Consider the following 18,484-nt stretch of genomic DNA (forward strand, 5'->3'; position numbering starts at 1 on the left):
TCTACAAAGAGCATGGTGCCTGGGTTTCAAACCAAGTGAGGTGCAGAACTACTGTGGGCATAATATACAGTAGTTCTAGCGTTGTATCTGCAGACTGCCTCATTGATAGCAGCCTCTAGTGCAGTCAGTGAGGCATTGTTTTCTTTTGGTAGAATCGACCATGTTACTGAATGAAGGCTCTCAGCAGCCTTCTGAATCATCTTCCATTGACAATGACTGTGGATGTTAGGAGAGCCACTGATAGAGAGGCAGCAATGCAGCTGCTAGGTGCTTTCCAGTCTGTACTTTTGTATCATGCCTCACTTCTGCAGCCAGGTGTCTGTGCCAGCTCAAGTGGCCTAGTGAACAGAGCTCATGATGAGGTTCTCTTTATGAAGGGGTGGTATGATAGGTATTGTTACGAGATATCGTGGCATTACGATAACAGAGTCGGCGCGCGATGTGCTAAGCCGCGGGTCCGAGGTGCCGATGTGCGAAATGCCTGGTCGCGGGTCCGCGGAATAGACGCTCGACGAGCTTAGTCGCGCAGTCCGAGGTGCCGATGCGCGAAATGCCTGGTCGCGGGTCCGAACGCTCGGTAAGCTCAATCGCGCAGTCCGAGGTGCCGACACGCGAAATGTCTAGCCGCGGGTCCGAGGAATAGACGCTCGAGGTGTCGACACTCCATGAGCGATGTGCCGACACGCGAAATGCCTAGCCGCGGGCTCGAGGAGTCGACGCTCGAGGTGCCGACGCGCGAAGTGCGTAGCCGCGGGTCCGAGGAGTCGACCCTTGTTGAGCGATGTGCCGACGCGCGAAATGCGTAGCCGCGGGCTTGAGGAGTCGACGCTCGATTTGCTTAGTCGCGCAGTCGGAGGCGCCAACGCACGAAATGCTTAGGCAACGATCCGAGAAGTCCGCGCGCGATGTGCTTCATCGCCGAGTCGGAGACGCCTACGCGCGAAAGGCTTAGCCGCGTGTCCGAGCATTCCGTGCCCGAAGCTCGGTCGCGAAGTTCGCGTCACCGATGCTCGGAATGCTTAGCCGCGAGTCAGAGACGTCCACAAAAAGCGGGATCGGCCACGCTACTGCGATGTCCGCGTAGCCCGCTTTAACACTCGTCGAGATTACGGAAACTGTCCGGAGCTCGCGAGGAGACCGCAACAAGCGGAGCAGACGACGCCATCACGGAGCGTGGAATAGACGCTCGGAATAGACGCTCGAGGTGTCGACACTCCATGAGCGATGTGCCGACACGCGAAATGCCTAGCCGCGGGCTCGAGGAGTCGACGCTCGAGGTGCCGACGCGCGAAGTGCGTAGCCGCAGGTCCGAGGAGTCGACCCTTGTTGAGCGATGTGCCGACGCGCGAAATGCGTAGCCGCGCGTCGAGATTACGGAAACTGTCCGGAGCTCGCGAGGAGACCGCAACAAGCGGAGCAGACGACGCCATCACGGAGCGAGCACCGGACCAATGGCGAACCGCGCTGGGGTCGCGTGGCGGGCGCGGCCAATCGGTGGCTCCGGCACGACCTTCAATCATTTGCTTTTTGTGTGCTTGTTTCTGTATGGAGGAGATAGCTGAAGCGGCAGATTTGAAGACGGAGAAATGCGCTTTCCAACGAGACCAAGATGGCGGCGCTCGGCTGCGCCGTTCCGGAGATATCGTGGCTTGAAAAACGCCGTTCTTTCGCGATTTCCACGCAATTTCTCGGCACCTTGGCTGATACAACAATTTTTTTAGAGCACTTCTACTTGGTTTTCAGTGATGATATTTCGGAATCAGATAGAATAAGAGTTACAGAAACTGAAAATGTGATTTTCAAAAAATCGATTTTTTAGCCATTTTTCGCGATGCGAAAGCCGCGCCCCCCCTTAAAGTGCAAGATGATCCAAAAAGGTAATGTGCACAGTGATGTGGAACAGATGGCAAGGCGCAGCTTGTGAAGCATCCAGCACACGATGGCGCACTGCCCCACCCTCCTCCACGACACAATGCCCCGAAATGAGTCTGCTAAATATTACTTAAGTCCACATTACTTATGAACTTCAGCAGCAGCTGGAACACCTTTGTTTCATCTCATTCATCACTCGAGGGATGGTGGAAGTAGCTTTTTGTGAGCCTCCAAGCAGCTAGTGTGAGCTTGCTGAAATTGATTGCTGAATCAAGAAAGCATGGTGTAAGCCTCATCCTTATCTTTTTTTTTTTTTTTTGTGTGTGCCTGGACATTGTGCTAATATGATGCTGTTTACACATTGAAAGAGTAAAAACCTTTTTAAGTTATGACAGTGCAGTCAATTCACTTATTTTGAGGTCTCCTTACAGCACATTGAAGTGAATGATGCATGACTTGGCATTTGTTTCGTGCAGTTCAAGACCAATACAAGAGCAAGCACACTGTTGTAGCAGCAACGTTTCTGCTACATTGAATACAACGAGTCATCTGGACCAAGAAAGAAACATCCAACAGCAGTTTAAACTTGTATATTTAATAATAATAATAATATAATAAAACATCTTATCTACTTTGTAGCTACTCAAGAAACCAAGCCACATGCATAGGTCATCAGAGTCACATACAAAGCTTGGGACGCTTGAGGTTTACTTCCAGTGTGTTGACTAATAAAAGGAAATGAAAAGAAGAACATTTTCAACACTGCAGCTTGCGTTTACCAAACAAGTACATTGCAATTTTTTTTATGTAAGAGGTAAGAGTATCATTGTTATCACCACCCTGCTTCTCGGACAAACATTATCAAGTACGTGTAACATGTGCATTTGCATCAACAGTGGCACAAGGAATGCAATGCTCATATTTTCATTGACAGTAGGAAGAAGGAGAGAAAGAAGAAAAAACAGCATTGTCAGCTGCAACAGTGGTCACTAACAGTCACAGCTGCACTAGCAACATTGTCCACGGTTTTTTTTTTCTCTTTTTTTTCTGCCAACAATCAATACACTCCAAGCAGACATTGACACAATATAGACCAAGACTGAAACGAAGTTAAGGTGGGGTGGGGATCAAAGGTAAAATAATGGAAAAAAAAATCTTGTTTGCAAATGCCAACTCCGCTGCTCTCTCTCCACTCTAAACCACATGACTAGTTCTGGAAAGCCAACATCTCAACTCTAAACGAGGTGCATCTGGTAAGTTTTCACAGGTGCAACACAAGACAAAACGCATGCTGCCTGCAGTCACTCCTTTCATACTTTTTTTCAGCCTCCCTCCTGTTTCATGGAGAACCTCGTAATCTCGTTCTGCTGACGAGGCTAAGTCATCACAGCTGGTAATGCATGGACACAAAATTCTACTGGAGGCAGAATCTTGGGGCACAGGCTTGTGCAGGAATGTAAGAAAAAAAAATAAAGAGCAGCACAGCAGAGTCCTTAGACGCGTGCGTGCATTCGTCCGTGGGGGAAGAACAGCGGCTAAATGCGCAGCAGCACATGAGGTAATATTCCTTAACGTTCCATACTTAAATACTCCAAGAATGGTAAGAATAGGCACCTTGTTCAGCAATAAAAAACCAGAACACACAGGCTTAACAGCATTCGTAACAAACGTGATTCACATCTACATGCTTCCTGAGGTGCACAAAATTTCCTGTGCGCTTTTGCATGGTCAAAATTGCTGGTTATGCAAGCCATCTCAAGCAGTGCCGAGGGGATACGTGTCGTAGCTGCCCAACAGGCCTTCATTCCTCACACTCACTGCTTGTAAGTGAATACGCTGGCTCACAAAACTATTAACGTGCTGTGCTACAGTACAAGGAAAACAGGTGGCCCTAGAATCATTACCATGTGCATTCCACTGCCGTGAACCTAGATGAAACCTCACCAAACATTACAGTATCTTGGCTCTCTCACTTCATTTTCTTGCATTCGCAGCAATGAAACCAGTGCAAGGTTTCCCATTCTTGGTGGTGAACTTGTGAATGCAGAGTAATGTAATCACTGATACTGCGCTATTAAAACGTTTGCCATGCTTCTATACACAGCATGCCTTCAGTGTCTCTCAGGTTAAGTGGCAAGTTAGCATTGTTCTTCCGCTCACGGGCTGCTAAACGTACACAACATTCCTGGAAATGCTGCCTTGAGCAAATTTTACGGCAGTACACAATACTTGAGACTACAAGCGAGTTACCCCTCCTCACAATACCCACTTCCTCTTTCTTATTTCCACAAGCCTTGGCACACACTCACACCTTGGAAAAAATCAACAACAAATGACCAGGTGCATATGACAGACTACTTGGGTATTCTGAGCTTGACAGCAAAAAAAAAAAAAAAAAAAAAAAAAAAATCCAAACTGCCAGCAGCACACAATTCTCATTCTCTAACAACACTGTGCACACCAAAAAAAAAAAGAAAAAAAAAAGATAAAAAAAACATTGCTAAGATGATAATCGTTCAAATGTATTACACTTGCAACATCTTGTCATGGCCTGTTACAACTAGAAGCTTGAAACAGTCCGCACCAACATCGGTTGGGCTTTATGGGCCGACTCAAGTGCGAAGCAATTCTTGCCTCAAGATCTCAAGACAAGTTGCTAGTGAGCAAACACTCTTCATAGCTACTTGGGAATGAACTCTACATACACGACACATATAAAATGTAAGGCAGGCTGAGAGTAGCACTTTCCCCACATTGCAACAAATGTGTGTGCCTTAATAGACAAACAGCTGTGGTAAATGCATGTTTGTACATCGCTTCCAACAAATCTTAACAAACAGAAGTAGTAGTCAAAAGTTGGCAGATTGTACAAAGAAAAAAAAAGTTATTGAACAAACCACACACAGGCTGGTTTTTTAAGGCCACAATTAACTCGCATACATCATACAAGACTGCACTGATAAGTTTGGGTAGGGAGGGCATCATCACTTTCTCATTCATGAAACTGCCAAGAACATGGGACAAAAGAACTGTCAGCTCATGACAAAGACACACACAATGTCTACTTTTGTAGCTACAGCAATGAAGCTTGTCATATCACACTAGACGACACACAACACAGCTTTCATGGATCAGGCACAAACGCACGTAATAGTACACAGAATAGAACCAGGGCAGATCTGCACTCTCATATAAACTTTCAACGTTGGCCTGTGTAAGTCTTCAACAAGGAAGACTAGGTTGTAGAAGATACCACCTCGCGATTCCTCTGCACTACAGGGACCCTGCAATTACGTTCTGCAAGCAGCAGAACAGGATGTCGACAAGCCACCAAACCAAGCACTGCCACCCGAACACTCTGTGCTAATTACATATGCAAGCAGCCGTGGTGTGCACTGTCAGTCATCGATTAAATATGTATGAGCAATGTTATGTGCATTTGAGAATTCAGACATTAAATACCACTAAAAAGACGTAGGACTAGAACGAGAAGCAAAAAGGATACATTATAATCCTGCGGCGTTTTAATGCTAGTTAATATGTCTCAATTATGGCATACGCACCAACTAGCCCAACCTTCTCTATAATTCTATGTGCATTTGACACTTAATTTACAAAAGCGTGATTCTGGTCATCTTTCTGCTGCTTGTGCACTTTGCTGTGTCAGTCAAGTCTGAGCCTCCTTTAAACAAGACCACTTCATGGCACTGGTTAGGAATGCTCACCTTGTTTTATTTGTTTCAGTTTTCGTATGTCATACACTTAAATAATAAAGGCACTTTGCTTTGTTGGGACTCCATGTCACACTGCTGAAACTTCATTCATAAAGACTAACAAATACAGGTATTATAAGTTCATCAAATTGGTCTTTGGTGCTCCCATCTTTTCGGAACGTATCGCATTCTGATCTAATACGCAGTGCGAGGGTAGCTCCTCGGTGCTCGCAAAAGACTATTTGGTACATAAAACCTGTGTCGCTGCAAGAAACAACGGTAACCTTCGAAGGCTTATATGTAACACTACCGACAAATGTCCGCAATACCTCACTTCAGCTTCACTATATTGTCGTTGAATTAGTTTCTCCTATTGGTGACTGAGGCAAGCATTATCAAATATAGCATCAAGTGTGAAATATCTGTATGCAGAAATGGAACATACCTGAGGTCGTTGAAGTAACTTTTTCTGATTTTCAATATTGCTATAAACTTTTAGATACTGCTCAGCTTATGCAACATAAAAATGTCATAATCTGCGGCCTGATTACGTAAAGAGTTGGTAACATGAATGAACGAACAAGGGGCACAATTTTTTTCTGAACCTTTGTGTCACAACATTTATAAAAATCAAGTGGCTATATGCAAGCTAAACAAAGGCAACAAAACTAGCAGTGTCACATCAGGCAGCTTACATGCATGACTTGAAAAAGGGTAGTAGTTGCTGTTTGTAGGTTGTAGGCATGCAAAAAAAAAAAAAATGTCTCCTAAAGCTACGTAATTAAAACAAAAATGAAGTTGCTTAACATAAGAACTTATGTACTTTATTATGTCGCCGACCACAAAGTTATGCTGCACTATAACTTTTCTTCTAACTCTATCCTCCACAAGACATTAAGCTCATAGCCTATTGTTACACATTTAAAGAGCAACATTGCAATGTACAGGCCAACATGTGATGGTGCTCAGAAAAAAAAAAAAAGTTGTGACACTTTCTGAATAGCTGGTTATGTTAAAACATGGCTAATGTAAATACATGCAAGCAAGAGCAAGCAAATTAAGACAGGTCTCTGTGCTATCAAGAGGCAAGACAAAACTATTCAGAAGTGAATTCAACTTCTACCACCTCTATCATGCATTCAGTGAGCTGAAATTGAAAAACCAAGTATATTTTTTCTTGTTGCCAGATGCTTGTCCAAAAGGCAATAGACACCTGATTGCCAAAGCACAGCATAGTGGCATACCTGCACGATTCTGCAACAATTCAGAAAAAGAAAGTCCTGCAGCATGCTACTAATGCATGGAAGGGTTACAAAAAAATAGCCAATCTATTGTGGCACTTTAGGAATACAGTTGAGCCTCGATATATCGAACCCACATATAACGAATTATTGTGTATAACAAACAGCAGTAAAATCCTGAAAATTTTTATATAAAATTCTTACTTTATATATCTAATTACCTACATATCAAAGCTTTTTGTGATCCCCTTCAGATTCCAAATATCCAGGTTTGACTGTAGATGTTCCACAGTTGCTGCTATGTCTGAATATTGTTAACTTATTTAGTGCTTTCTTTATAAAACATGATTGGAATGGTTATGTTATCACCAGGCTGTTTGCATAGTGTCACACAGGCAGCATCCACTGGCGATAAAAAAATAAATATAAAAATTTTACCTTTCTGATTCACTTTGGCTAAACAGGAAATAAGCCTTGTTATGGGATGGAAAAAAGCCACATAGAGCAAAATTTGACAATCAAGAACGATACATCACACTTGCTAAAACTTTTGCCAATAATAGTACAACTGTGTTCTTTACTAACACTCGGCATGGTTGAAGAGCAGCCCCCTATTGATGGCACAGCAGTACAAAGATGCGGTTCACAGTGGCAGGCAATTATAAATCAACATTCCAAAAGGTAATGCAATGCGCAAAGCAATATGAATTAGAATTAAATTCAAGCACTGGTTTACACTCTGCGTAGAAACTTAACCAACGCTAATGGTGGCACACTTGTAGAAATTAAGAAAAGCAAGGGCTTGCCACAGCGCCACCTGCTAGTACGTGGAGGCATGTTTATGGAAGAATGTTTATATGACTATTTCTCATAATGTGATTTGGAATAATTGCCCAGCCAAGTCTTTTGTGCTCATGGTGGGGACCATAGAGTTTCTTACAGTTATCTAGAGAATAAAATGGCGCTGCTGTACTGTTGTATGCATGGGAATGCCAGTAAGTGGGTGCACCGTTGGATGGGCACCTTTTTCGGAGAGCCAGGATAGCTTGAAGATGCAAGTGGCAACCACTGTTCCTCCTGCCGCAACGGTCTAGTCTCCGCTATCTATATATTGTGCGAAATGCTGCTTTCTTCCTCTATTATTATGCAAGAAACTTAAAAAGAAAAGTCAGAACATCAGCACTTATGCTAGGGCTTAGTTACATTGAATGAGACCATTACCGGTGGGTCACTAAAAGTTGGAGGAAAGACAAGAATGTTTCACATGCTCACAGTGTGTCAATTTGCATGTTACCATTTTCTTCGTTTACTTGTTATACAATATGTGGGTGTAGTGCCATCGTAACTGTTGGGACGATGAGGCAAAAATGCGCTGAGCTAGTGGTTAGAACATGCTTGGCGTCCGACTGAACAATTGCCATTTTAGCCGATTTTTCCGTCAACACCAACAAGGCCATGCCCATGGCCAGGCTGGTTAACATAAAAAATGTGGAAGCTCATCGCTACTTAGCCACCACCTAATTAGGGACCAAGGACATCTGAACCAGCACAACTGCAAGGACTGGCTCTGCATTGCCATCTGCCAAGTCCCACTTATGACCATGGATTAGCCGTAAGAAGAACGGCGCCCTCCTGCTAGACATCCCATGGAGTTTACAACTGTGGCTCTACCATCTGCCCAGCCCTATCATGTAGTTGGCTAAAGTAGAGACACAGCTGCATGTCAATGGTGTATAGCGTATAAGTTGTCTCAGCTATGGTGGTACCTGCTTTTCAACAGAGAGATTCCTGCCAGAGTTTTCTTCTCAGCTTGACCTTAGACTGCAGGACAAGAAATTATGCAGTGGCTGAATAGTGATGAGCCACTGCATTTTCTTGCAGAAGCCAGCCTGGCCAAGCACATGGTCATGTTGGTGACTGCTGAGGAAACGTTCAGTATGGCAACTGCCCAGTTGGAACATGATTGGCGCCCAGTTGGGTGCCAAGTATGTTCTAACCATGGGCTCAATGCAGTTCAGCCTCGCCCCGGCAGTTACGATGGCGGTACATAAGTAAACATTAATGCAAGATTTAGTACGGGAGAACGAAGACATATTATGAAGATTTATTTTCGGGAGACCTTTATTTGCGCAGCCATGACTATGCTTTAGGTCAAGTGGTGTTCAAGGAAAACTGAACCTTAATTATCCTGGCGTTTCCATGGTGCCACAGTGCAACTTGAGAAATTTGCACAGACAGTGGCGCCAGATTTCCCCCTAGGTAGTACTGCAGGAAACTCTATAGTGGGAACATTACAAGGCTGCTGTTGCCTCCATTATCTGTGTGATAAGTATAAGCCTTGTAGCGCTAAGCACTACATTGGCAGCATTATGCTGTACAGATTGCTTCCTGCTGTTGCACAGCCTGTCACGAATAAGAGGCAGAATTATTACTCATCAAGCAGATCGTGTAAACTCATTCAAGACACAATCCAAGCACACTTCTAGATTGTGAGCAAAGTGCATGACCCTGTAAATACTATGCATGAAGCAGTTATGCACTAATGAGAGACTTAAATGAGTCCATTTGCCACAATTTAAGCGAGACTTCATAATCCTAGAAGTGCATCCCACGACAAATGATGCAATAAATTTTTTTTGAGCCCATTCTTTTCATGCCATCCATCCTATCAAACAGCCAATTCCAGCAATAATGGCAGTGGGGCATCTGAGTTGATGCTAAAGGGTGAACAATATGAAATTAGAGTAGAATTGTTATGCAGTCATGATTGTTGTCAGTAATAATTCATCTCTATAAGCCTCTCCCCTACTGAGCAAATTAAACCAACAGTGGCAACATTTTAAGCTTAAGTAAATGGTATGTGACAAGATTCCTCAGTACCATAAATTCATCCCTTTATTTCTTTAGGAGGCTTTTGTAGTAATCAGGAATTAACAAAGCACAATTAATCTGCGCTGTTGGCACGCATGTGAATTATGAATAGCAACAGTCTTTTCCACCAGTGTTCTTTCTTTTGTGCGATAAACATTGCCGAAACGAAACAAACAAAACACAAAATGTGAAGAAAAAAAAAAAAGATACGATAGAAAAGGCATTGGTAATAAAGCACAAATAACGTGCTCAAACATTCCCGCAGGCACACTATGAACAATGAGGAAAATACAACATAAAAAACAACACACGAAACACACTGCACTGCCCAGGCATACAGAAACGACACAGAAACAGAACAAGATGAAGTCACTGCTCCACATTAACAGAACTCGCTGTGCTGGCTTCCCTAGTGCCACGCGTAGGACAGAAGAAGAAAAAAAAAAAAAACTGCTAGTCTCTCTCGTTGTGCCCACTCTGTTCCGTCTGAGTGAGAGAAAACAGGGAGAAGCGCCGTGGCTGTGTGTGTTTGTGTGCTAAAGTCCTTTCACCTCCTCAAGACTGTGCCTCTTTGTCTTCAAGTTGACGAGGAGACACGCCCATTCTTTTTTTTAGTCATGCTAATGTTGCTTGGAGCTACGTGACCTGCTGTTGGCTGTGAGTGCTTAGTCATCGCTGTCGCTGCCAGATTCACTTAAGTGCAGATCTTCACCTGGGAGCAAGAAAGACAGATAACTTTAATACATTCCCTGCGCATGACACTGTTCAAAACACACCAGTTATACCAATCCTGTACTATACTCCCGGAATGAAACGTGACAGGAAAGTTTTTAAGTAGAACACCTAATAAGCACAAATACTTGACAATGCTATGCCATGTCACTATGCATCTGGTCTCTAATGGTGATAGAAACTATGATCTAATTCTAAGCGTAAAAGTCAAAATTACGCTGATGTTGCATCAAATTGAGACGGCAGAAACAGAGACATGTATTAGCTAGCCCTAAATTGATGTCTTTCATTCCACGAGTATAGCACATACGTATCTGTTGGTAATAAAAACAATATTAGAGTTACGCTAAAGTAAGACGGATACTATACAGTCAAGCTTATTTATAATGAAGCACTTGGCATCTCCAAAATCCTTTGTTATACAGGTCATTTCATGGTAAATATTGTGCACTGTACTGCTCGCAAAAAAGGAGGCTAAGCACATTCAGAAAAAGAAAATGTTTACTTAGAAATGAATTCAGGAGATACTTGGTGAAAGAAGCAACTAATTTTTTTCTGCACACTTCATCCACTGCAGTTGACATTATGGCACTGAGGTTCATGACATACTCAATGGCTAAACCAGGGAGCGATAGAAGGTAGAGGTGCAAAGCGTTAAATGCCGCTTATTGCCTTCCTTGTCCTCAAAATTATTGCTACCAGCTCAGAGCCACCACCAAGTAGTATAGTAGTAGTAGCAGTGCACAAAGATAGTTGTGCCTAGTTTGGCTTTTCTTGCCAGCAGGCAACACTACACACTAGCACAGGTTGTCAATGTGTTCGTCCACTGGACCTGTTTTTTTGCCAGTGGTGGTTAAGAGAAGAGAGTGAGGGGCTACCATCCCAATTGTGGAATCTTTACTCTCCTGCATGGTCTTTGTTGTTATGCCAACTAGTGGTCCCTATGCACACAACAGCTCAGTGGTGGCTGCTGAAGGTAGTGGTGGCACCACTACATGTACCCACTGTAAAGCAACAAAACAGCCATAGGGGACGCCGAAACTCTTTCGCTGTACTAGAAAATTCATTGTAGTAGTGGTCTTTTCTGCAGAGACATTCACAACACATATGAAAAATGAGAGTTTGGGTGGGACGTACCGAATCCACACAAGTGAAACACACTCTCTGAAGCCACACATTCTGAATTATTACTTGGAACAATTTGTTATTAAAAGACATAATCATTATGATTGTGTAATTTAAGGTGTCCAACACTGCTTTAAATAATGGCCAGTAAAGATTAATTTTGCCTTGAACATTTTGTCTTCAACAATTGGAGACAGTCGTTGCTAAAGCACACCGTACATCGAACCTTTAGTTATTTATGTTAGGCTATCTTTACCATTCCCAAATATGACACTCTGGTCACCATCAGGCAAGTCTGTGAAGTGTTTCAGGCACCGATGAATAACAAATGCTGCATAACAACTTCCTGACTCGCACTAATTCATTGTAAGAGCTGTTTAGTCACAGTACCGACAGGATGTATCTGAGTACGTGGAGCACACGGCGTTGTTTAGAAGCGAAGCAATGCGAAAGGTAAAGCAGACTTTCATAAGTTTTTCAGTTTTTCATACGATAATTTTTGAAGGAAGGAAAAAAAAAAGTACTGACTCAGTTGGCTAAACCTGGGCATGCTTGAGAAGGAAGCATTATTGGAGTGCTGGCCATTTGTTCCATTTACTGTGGCTGTAAAAGAAACCAGAAGAAAATTGGTTATAAACTAAAGCAATGACATCAGTGAACATAGCGAAAACAAAGAGTTGCACAATGATGCATCACATCTTAGCTGTGCTATAACTCTCTGAAAGTTAGAAGAATGGTGCAGAAATTCTAACACACCTCAGATATTTTACATATGTACAGTTTCTTTAACTTTACCATCAGGACAACAAGTGATAAAAAATATGAAGTTTTCAAATGAAAGAAGTGCCTTCCTCATCAGTTACTGTCAGCGCATGACAAGTTGGCTCAGAAAGCCTTACCACATTATCTCTACAATGCTTATGCTACTTGCAACTGCAACCGACACAACCACATAGGTACAAGTGTCATGATGTTGAAACATGAGAAATGAAATGAAAACAGCAAAGCAAATGCACTGGCCTTTACCTGGCTGAAATTTTTTAAGGAGTACAGACTGGCTACTGTAAGTTAGCTGGCATGTCGCATCATGTCATGTGCTAAGGTTTTTATGTTACCACCTTGCCATATTAGGGATGTCATGTCTACTTGCCTAACAGCAAATTTCGGAAGTGCCATTCAATCCTGTGTTCCAGCAGGACTGGCACATGTCAGGGTCATTTCTAACGCAATGAATTGGGCTCATTGTAACAAATGGTCACAAACACCCATGTACTTGCAAATCTATAATGGCAACTGAAAATGAAACCTACACTGGGGAACTAAGCAAGTTCAAACCGCTGCAACTACCTGTCGACACGTATACAAAGGTTTCCACTCTTTATTTTTCCCTGGATTAGAAAGAAAAAAGATATGCCCAAGTAATAGATTCCTACAAAATATTGCTATGAGACAAACATTCAGCCTGGGGCAAACGAGGAAAAAGACGATGTGCCTGCACCGACTGACATGGTCGCAAGCATGATGAGGCGGCCGTTGCGAAGCTCCGTGATCGAAACAGGGAACTACCCCGCACCTCCACCACAAAGATGTTACTGTAAAATGACACAAGGCGGGACTATTTACACTGTATTTACAGTATGTGAGAGACACGGTAGCCAAGATGGTGGACAGCCACCAGCACCAGAGAGAACCGTCTTCTTCTTCGTCTGCCCCAAGCTGAATATCTTAGCCTGCTGAATTCATGACTGTTGACAATGCATATATCCTGTAGTATCCACGAGTTTTCTTGTGTCAATGAGGATTTTTATGGTCAACCGTTGTCTCTGTTGAACTTGGCACTGTTAGGCTCGCCTCTGGGATGAACATTTGTGTCATGTGGGCAAGACCGAAGCAAAGTTTTTCAAACTATCGCTCGGACAACAGACACTTAGGATAGTTAACAATGCTGAAAGCCCCATGTTTACAGCGGCAATTATGAACAAACATGCTTGCTTGCATTGGTGTCTGTGTGTGCATTTGCGCCCTAGCGCAAACATTCTTTTTCCTGCGAGTGTGGCAGAGTGAGCATCATTCAACACAGGACAGTGCCAGCCTGTCTACATAAGGACTTCATGCCAAGACATGAAGATCATGCGTGCTTCAGCTGGCAGTTCCTTCCTCCGCTTGGGTGAGAGTGTTCCCAGGAATAAGCCCCCTAACCTGGGGAGAGTAAACTTAGAGTGTTGCACCTTGCCGACAGAGCAGCCTCTACCTTTCGTTCAAGAAAAGCTTCTTGAGCTGCATGCTCTTTATGTCACAATGTACAGGGTGTCCACATGAAACCTCCCCGATTTGAAAATGAAACAACTATGATACATACAAACCTGCAGTTTGTGGCATCATGTAAATAAATTCAAAAAGGTTTTTGATGATGTTTTTCTACACGATTTCTCGTTTTATTTCAGGTGCTGAATAAATACCAAAAATGACAAGACCTCGAGAGAAAGCCCAATGTGTGGTGCATATGTGGAAGACATTTTAAGGGTTATGAAAGGAGCCCATGTATAGGTGCTTAATTCTTTTTTTTTTTTTTAGCTTTTTGAGTTGGTTAAAATGATGCCACAGACTGCAGGTATCAATGCATCATAGTTTTCTTCTTATTTCATTTTGAAATCAGGGAGGTTTCATGTGGAAACCCTATATTTAAGCGTTTAGGTGTCTTGCTTTTCATTCTGCGTCACCTCATCTCTGCCCAGGTCTTCTTCACTCATCAACCAGGCTGCTGGGCCAACACTACCCCTAGGACTGAGGAGGCCCAAGAACCAGCACCAAACCTGTCTGCCTTCTGTCTGTGCCTTGAAAGGCTGTGCCTCGAAAAGTCTTCCTTCTCATCCCTTGTGACTCATGAAGCCATTTGTTGGGCAGATTGGTTGAGCATAATGAAACATATAATGCACTTACTAAATGTGGACAGCTGAAGACAACATGATGCATATGTGCGCCATAATCTTCTTCTCTCCATGCTTGGTAAACGGAATACATATACACATGATCAAGCTCACAAGGGCCTTGCCTCAGGCCCTCACCTTCGTTGAAGGTAAAGACTTCTTGCTATGCCATAGTGCATGAAGCAGCTCTAATGACGTCATTGAAGTGAAAGAAGTGATACCAGCAGCTGTGTACATTCCATGATGTGTCACAGCGGAAGCGGAAAGTTCCATGGACTTCCATGAATTTTGTGGCTGACAATATGTTCCTACAGCATGACTACAACACGCACAGATCTGTACAGTAGGTGCCTGGCGATTCACAGCCGTGACTGCAAGTGTAGACTGGAATCTATATACTGCGCAGTATTGAGCAGACAGAGTCAGTGGTTGGTGTTTCAAATAATGAGGTAATGGAGATGGCTTGGTGTGACACCCAGCACTGACACACTATTTACTCATTCTTTAAGAGAATGGACATCATGGCGTCATCCTGCATGTGCAGTATGTCTGGTGGTGGTGGCACCTAGGGATGCCAGGAGGTTACTTTTTCTACATAATTCTGTGTGTTCTTTCTGAGTGAATAAATGTTGTCAATAGCCAGCGCTCGCATTGTCTTTTCTTTTAAATGTGACTTCTACTGGGCTCATGGTCTGTTTCATATCCTCAGTTTCTGCCAGAAATTTCTTTTCTGCTTCTCTCAAATGCCCTCAGACGTTTATAAATTTGTCCAATGTGTAAAATTCTTCAGACTGTACATACAAGAAACTATATTGCTTTGCTCATAAGAGTACTCTTGCAGCAGTGGAATTAGTGCACAGTCACAAATGTGTATAAAGCATGATAATGGACATGAAGTGACCCCCCGCCAGTCCTAGTGCGATAACGAACCACATGTGTTGGTTGTTCTTTCTTTTGATAGATCTTGAGTGTACCCTGACCAGCATTCTAGAAGAAAAAATATCCTGATGTGACGACACATTCAATAGAAAGGACATTGCTTCTGGTAACATATGAGATTTTGGTGAAATCGACAAAGATAGGTTGGCCCCGAAGAACTTGAACCTCGGTGTTCTGCCCAAAAAGATGAAAAGAAGCTGCCGGATGCATTACTGCAAGAAATACCTTCTTCAGACAATGTTCAGAGGGACTTCCAATAGAAAATGTAACTATATTTTCCGTAGGCGGAGTTCTGTGGTCTCACTGACAGCGAGATAAATTGTGTACTCCATACTACTACTTTGAAAGGTATGTGCACAAATACGTTTTTGAGTACTCCGAGAGCAAATGTATGCAGCATTCCGACATCCCTAAGCGTCAGCACAGTTGAAAAAATGGGAAAGCTCTTTATTGTACATTAAGGATTACCAAGAAAAAGTGAGGACAAAGCTCCTAGACTTGATGCACGCCAGACTACAGGTTGTAGAGCTACTCATTACATCTGTGCCAAGCACAAGGAAGTGTGGAAAACCATCACATAAAATTCAAGTCCTGCCGCCTGGACTGCTTCAGGAAAAAAAACACGTTCAGCAACTTAATGCAGATGCCAAGTGTGATGCCATTGAGTAGATTCGTCCAGATGGAACTGTGAAGGATGCAAGGGTTGGTTGAGAATATTTTGCATGAAGTGCCAGGTGCCATAGCGTCTCACCAAGAAGCGGAGTCACTTCTTACCATTTCACAACTAAAATCCCTATGCCGGTTCCATGACCATTAAGACGCTTTGTACTGTTATGCCTGGCGGTCCTTCTAGACAAAGGATGCTTCATCGGCAAACCTGCGCTATGGAATGCTGTTGTGGCTGGCGGTCCTTCTGGACAACGGATGCACACCAGCGAGCGTGCAGCTATGAAAGACCATTCACGCTTCATCTTCTTGTCAATGCCAAAGAGCTGGTGACGAAACACGCGTCACGTCAAGATAATTGGCAAGTGATTATGTGTCGCATATTCACCTGTTCAACAGCCTGGAGCTGACAAAAGAGATGAGCACTGGGACCCCAAACTGTAAAGGGGTCATTGGCCAGGTGCAACCTACTACATGCTGCAAAGAGCCTACGCTGATTTACTTCGTGGGAACAGCATCAACCTCAGTTTCACATGAAATTGCATCTTCATTGCATCGAGGGCGGGTCGAAGCTTGGACACCAGCGGGGTGGTCCAACACCATGGGTAGGATTTTGCAGACTGTGCGACAATCCCAATTGGCCGAGAGAAAGACACTGAATTCCCTCATCAAGCAAAAGGGGGTAATCAACTGGCTTAAAAATGGAGCTCGAGTGTTGAAGAGGGTGCTTGGAGCTACAAAGATTTATTAAGCATGTAGTGTGCTCTGAGAATCATGGAGCTGTTCATGTAAATCACCATCATGTAAATTTGTATATAAAACCCTTTTCTCATCTCTTGGACGTCGCTCTGGACCTTCCTCCTGGCACCAGGCACGGCATCACCCATGGAACCTTTGTGGCCACTCGGTTCCCCGGCTTCACAACAGTACACAATTGCAGTACATTCTCATAAAAAATAAACCATGTTTTGTTTTTTCTCAGCAACCTTATCATTTGATCTTATCTGGTCACGTAAAGGAAGTCATGATAAAAAAAAATTCCCCCCCCCCCCCCCCCTAGAAATGGCAACGTCTGAAAGGTTTAAATAGATAAGTTCAATGATTCATGCAGCAGCAAGATTTGAACTACTGACCTATTGACCCGTAAAGCTGCAAGCACCAGATGAACTACTGAACTATCAGAGCAGTTCATATTTGCACTGTGTAAGCATTTATGTATATATTACGATGATTACTCCTTTCTGATTATCAATTTTAGTTAGAACAGTTCTAACACTCTACTAGAAAGGTTATGTCATCCTTGTAGTTGTTACCCACCAATCTGCACAGTAATCTGTAGAATAGCTGAATTTGTAACATACAGACATGTGTTGCAATGAAATATTTGTGAAGAGCCCTCATCTGTTCCTGATAAACACCACTTGCAACTTGGTATGGCAACACATGCACAGGTGCATGAGTTACGTCTGATGGCATACATAATTAGTTGATTACCTCCGTTGCCAGGCATGACAAACACTGCACCTAAAAACACATCATAAAATTTGGTACTGGGACTAGCTGGTGTGACACAACTAATATAACAGCCCATTCAAACACGGACAAATGATAAGGTAATAAAATTGCTGCACATTAAGAGCAGACAGACAATGTCAGAGACCTGTATTGTGCAGTGGGTGCACATTCAAGAACACCGGGCGGTCAAACTTAATTCAGGAGTCGCCCACTAGGTTGCGCCTCATAATCAGATCATGGTTTTAGCAAGTAAAACCCCAGAATTCAATTCATTTTTTAAAAACTATGTCAGAGACCCACCATGATGACCCCTGGAAGAGTGGGAAGGCTGAGAGGAAGAGTTTTTCTGTGGTGTCGGTGGAGCATCCTCATGTTCAGAGTCACTGGAGTCTGAGCTGGCAGAGCTCTTGCTAGTAGAGTTGCTTGAATCACTAGAGTCCGACAACACGCCCACATCAGGAACTTCTTCTTGGCAGTCTGCACGAATACAACAAAACATGGAGTCACATCAAGGAAGTTAATTTGAAATGTTTTGCCCACTTTTAGGTAGCTGCAACTACAAGAAATATATTTGTATCATATTTTTGCCATGGTGCTCCCATGTATTGATTTGCCCTACAGGGTTTTAATAGGGGCCTTGATGCGAGCTAGCTGGTAGGAGTCGGCCATAGTACAAGGCCAGGCAAGATGGATGATAAAGCACTGTTTCTGTTTTAGTCAGTGATCACAGGTAACGCACTATGGCGCCAGGACATGGCTGCAAAAGTTATAGACAGTTAAACAAACAAACAAGCACTGATATTTTCACAACCTTGGCATCTTTGTACACCAGAATAACATTTTTCAAGTGACAATGAAGTGTCTTTTGTAGTAAAACGAAATA

At 43.3% G+C, this 18,484-nt stretch overlaps 1 protein-coding gene across 2 annotated transcripts in view; it reads right to left on the minus strand.

The window, feature by feature from the left end:
* Positions 1-2,447: 2,447 nt before the first annotated feature.
* Positions 2,448-18,484, minus strand: part of LOC119442793 (ELL-associated factor 1-like) — a 122,738-nt gene continuing 106,701 nt past the window's right edge. For both annotated transcript variants that reach the window (XM_037707817.2, XM_037707818.2), the window contains exons 5-7: positions 17,902-18,078; positions 12,083-12,157; positions 2,448-10,409 (exon numbers count right to left, since the gene is read on the minus strand). In XM_037707817.2, coding sequence (XP_037563745.1) covers positions 10,363-10,409; positions 12,083-12,157; positions 17,902-18,078 — 299 coding nt within the window. In that variant the 3' untranslated portion in view covers positions 2,448-10,362. The remainder of the gene's footprint in view (positions 10,410-12,082; positions 12,158-17,901; positions 18,079-18,484) is intronic.

This window comes from Dermacentor silvarum, chromosome 2 (genome assembly GCF_013339745.2).
Source record: "Dermacentor silvarum isolate Dsil-2018 chromosome 2, BIME_Dsil_1.4, whole genome shotgun sequence".
NCBI lineage: Eukaryota > Metazoa > Arthropoda > Arachnida > Ixodida > Ixodidae > Dermacentor > Dermacentor silvarum.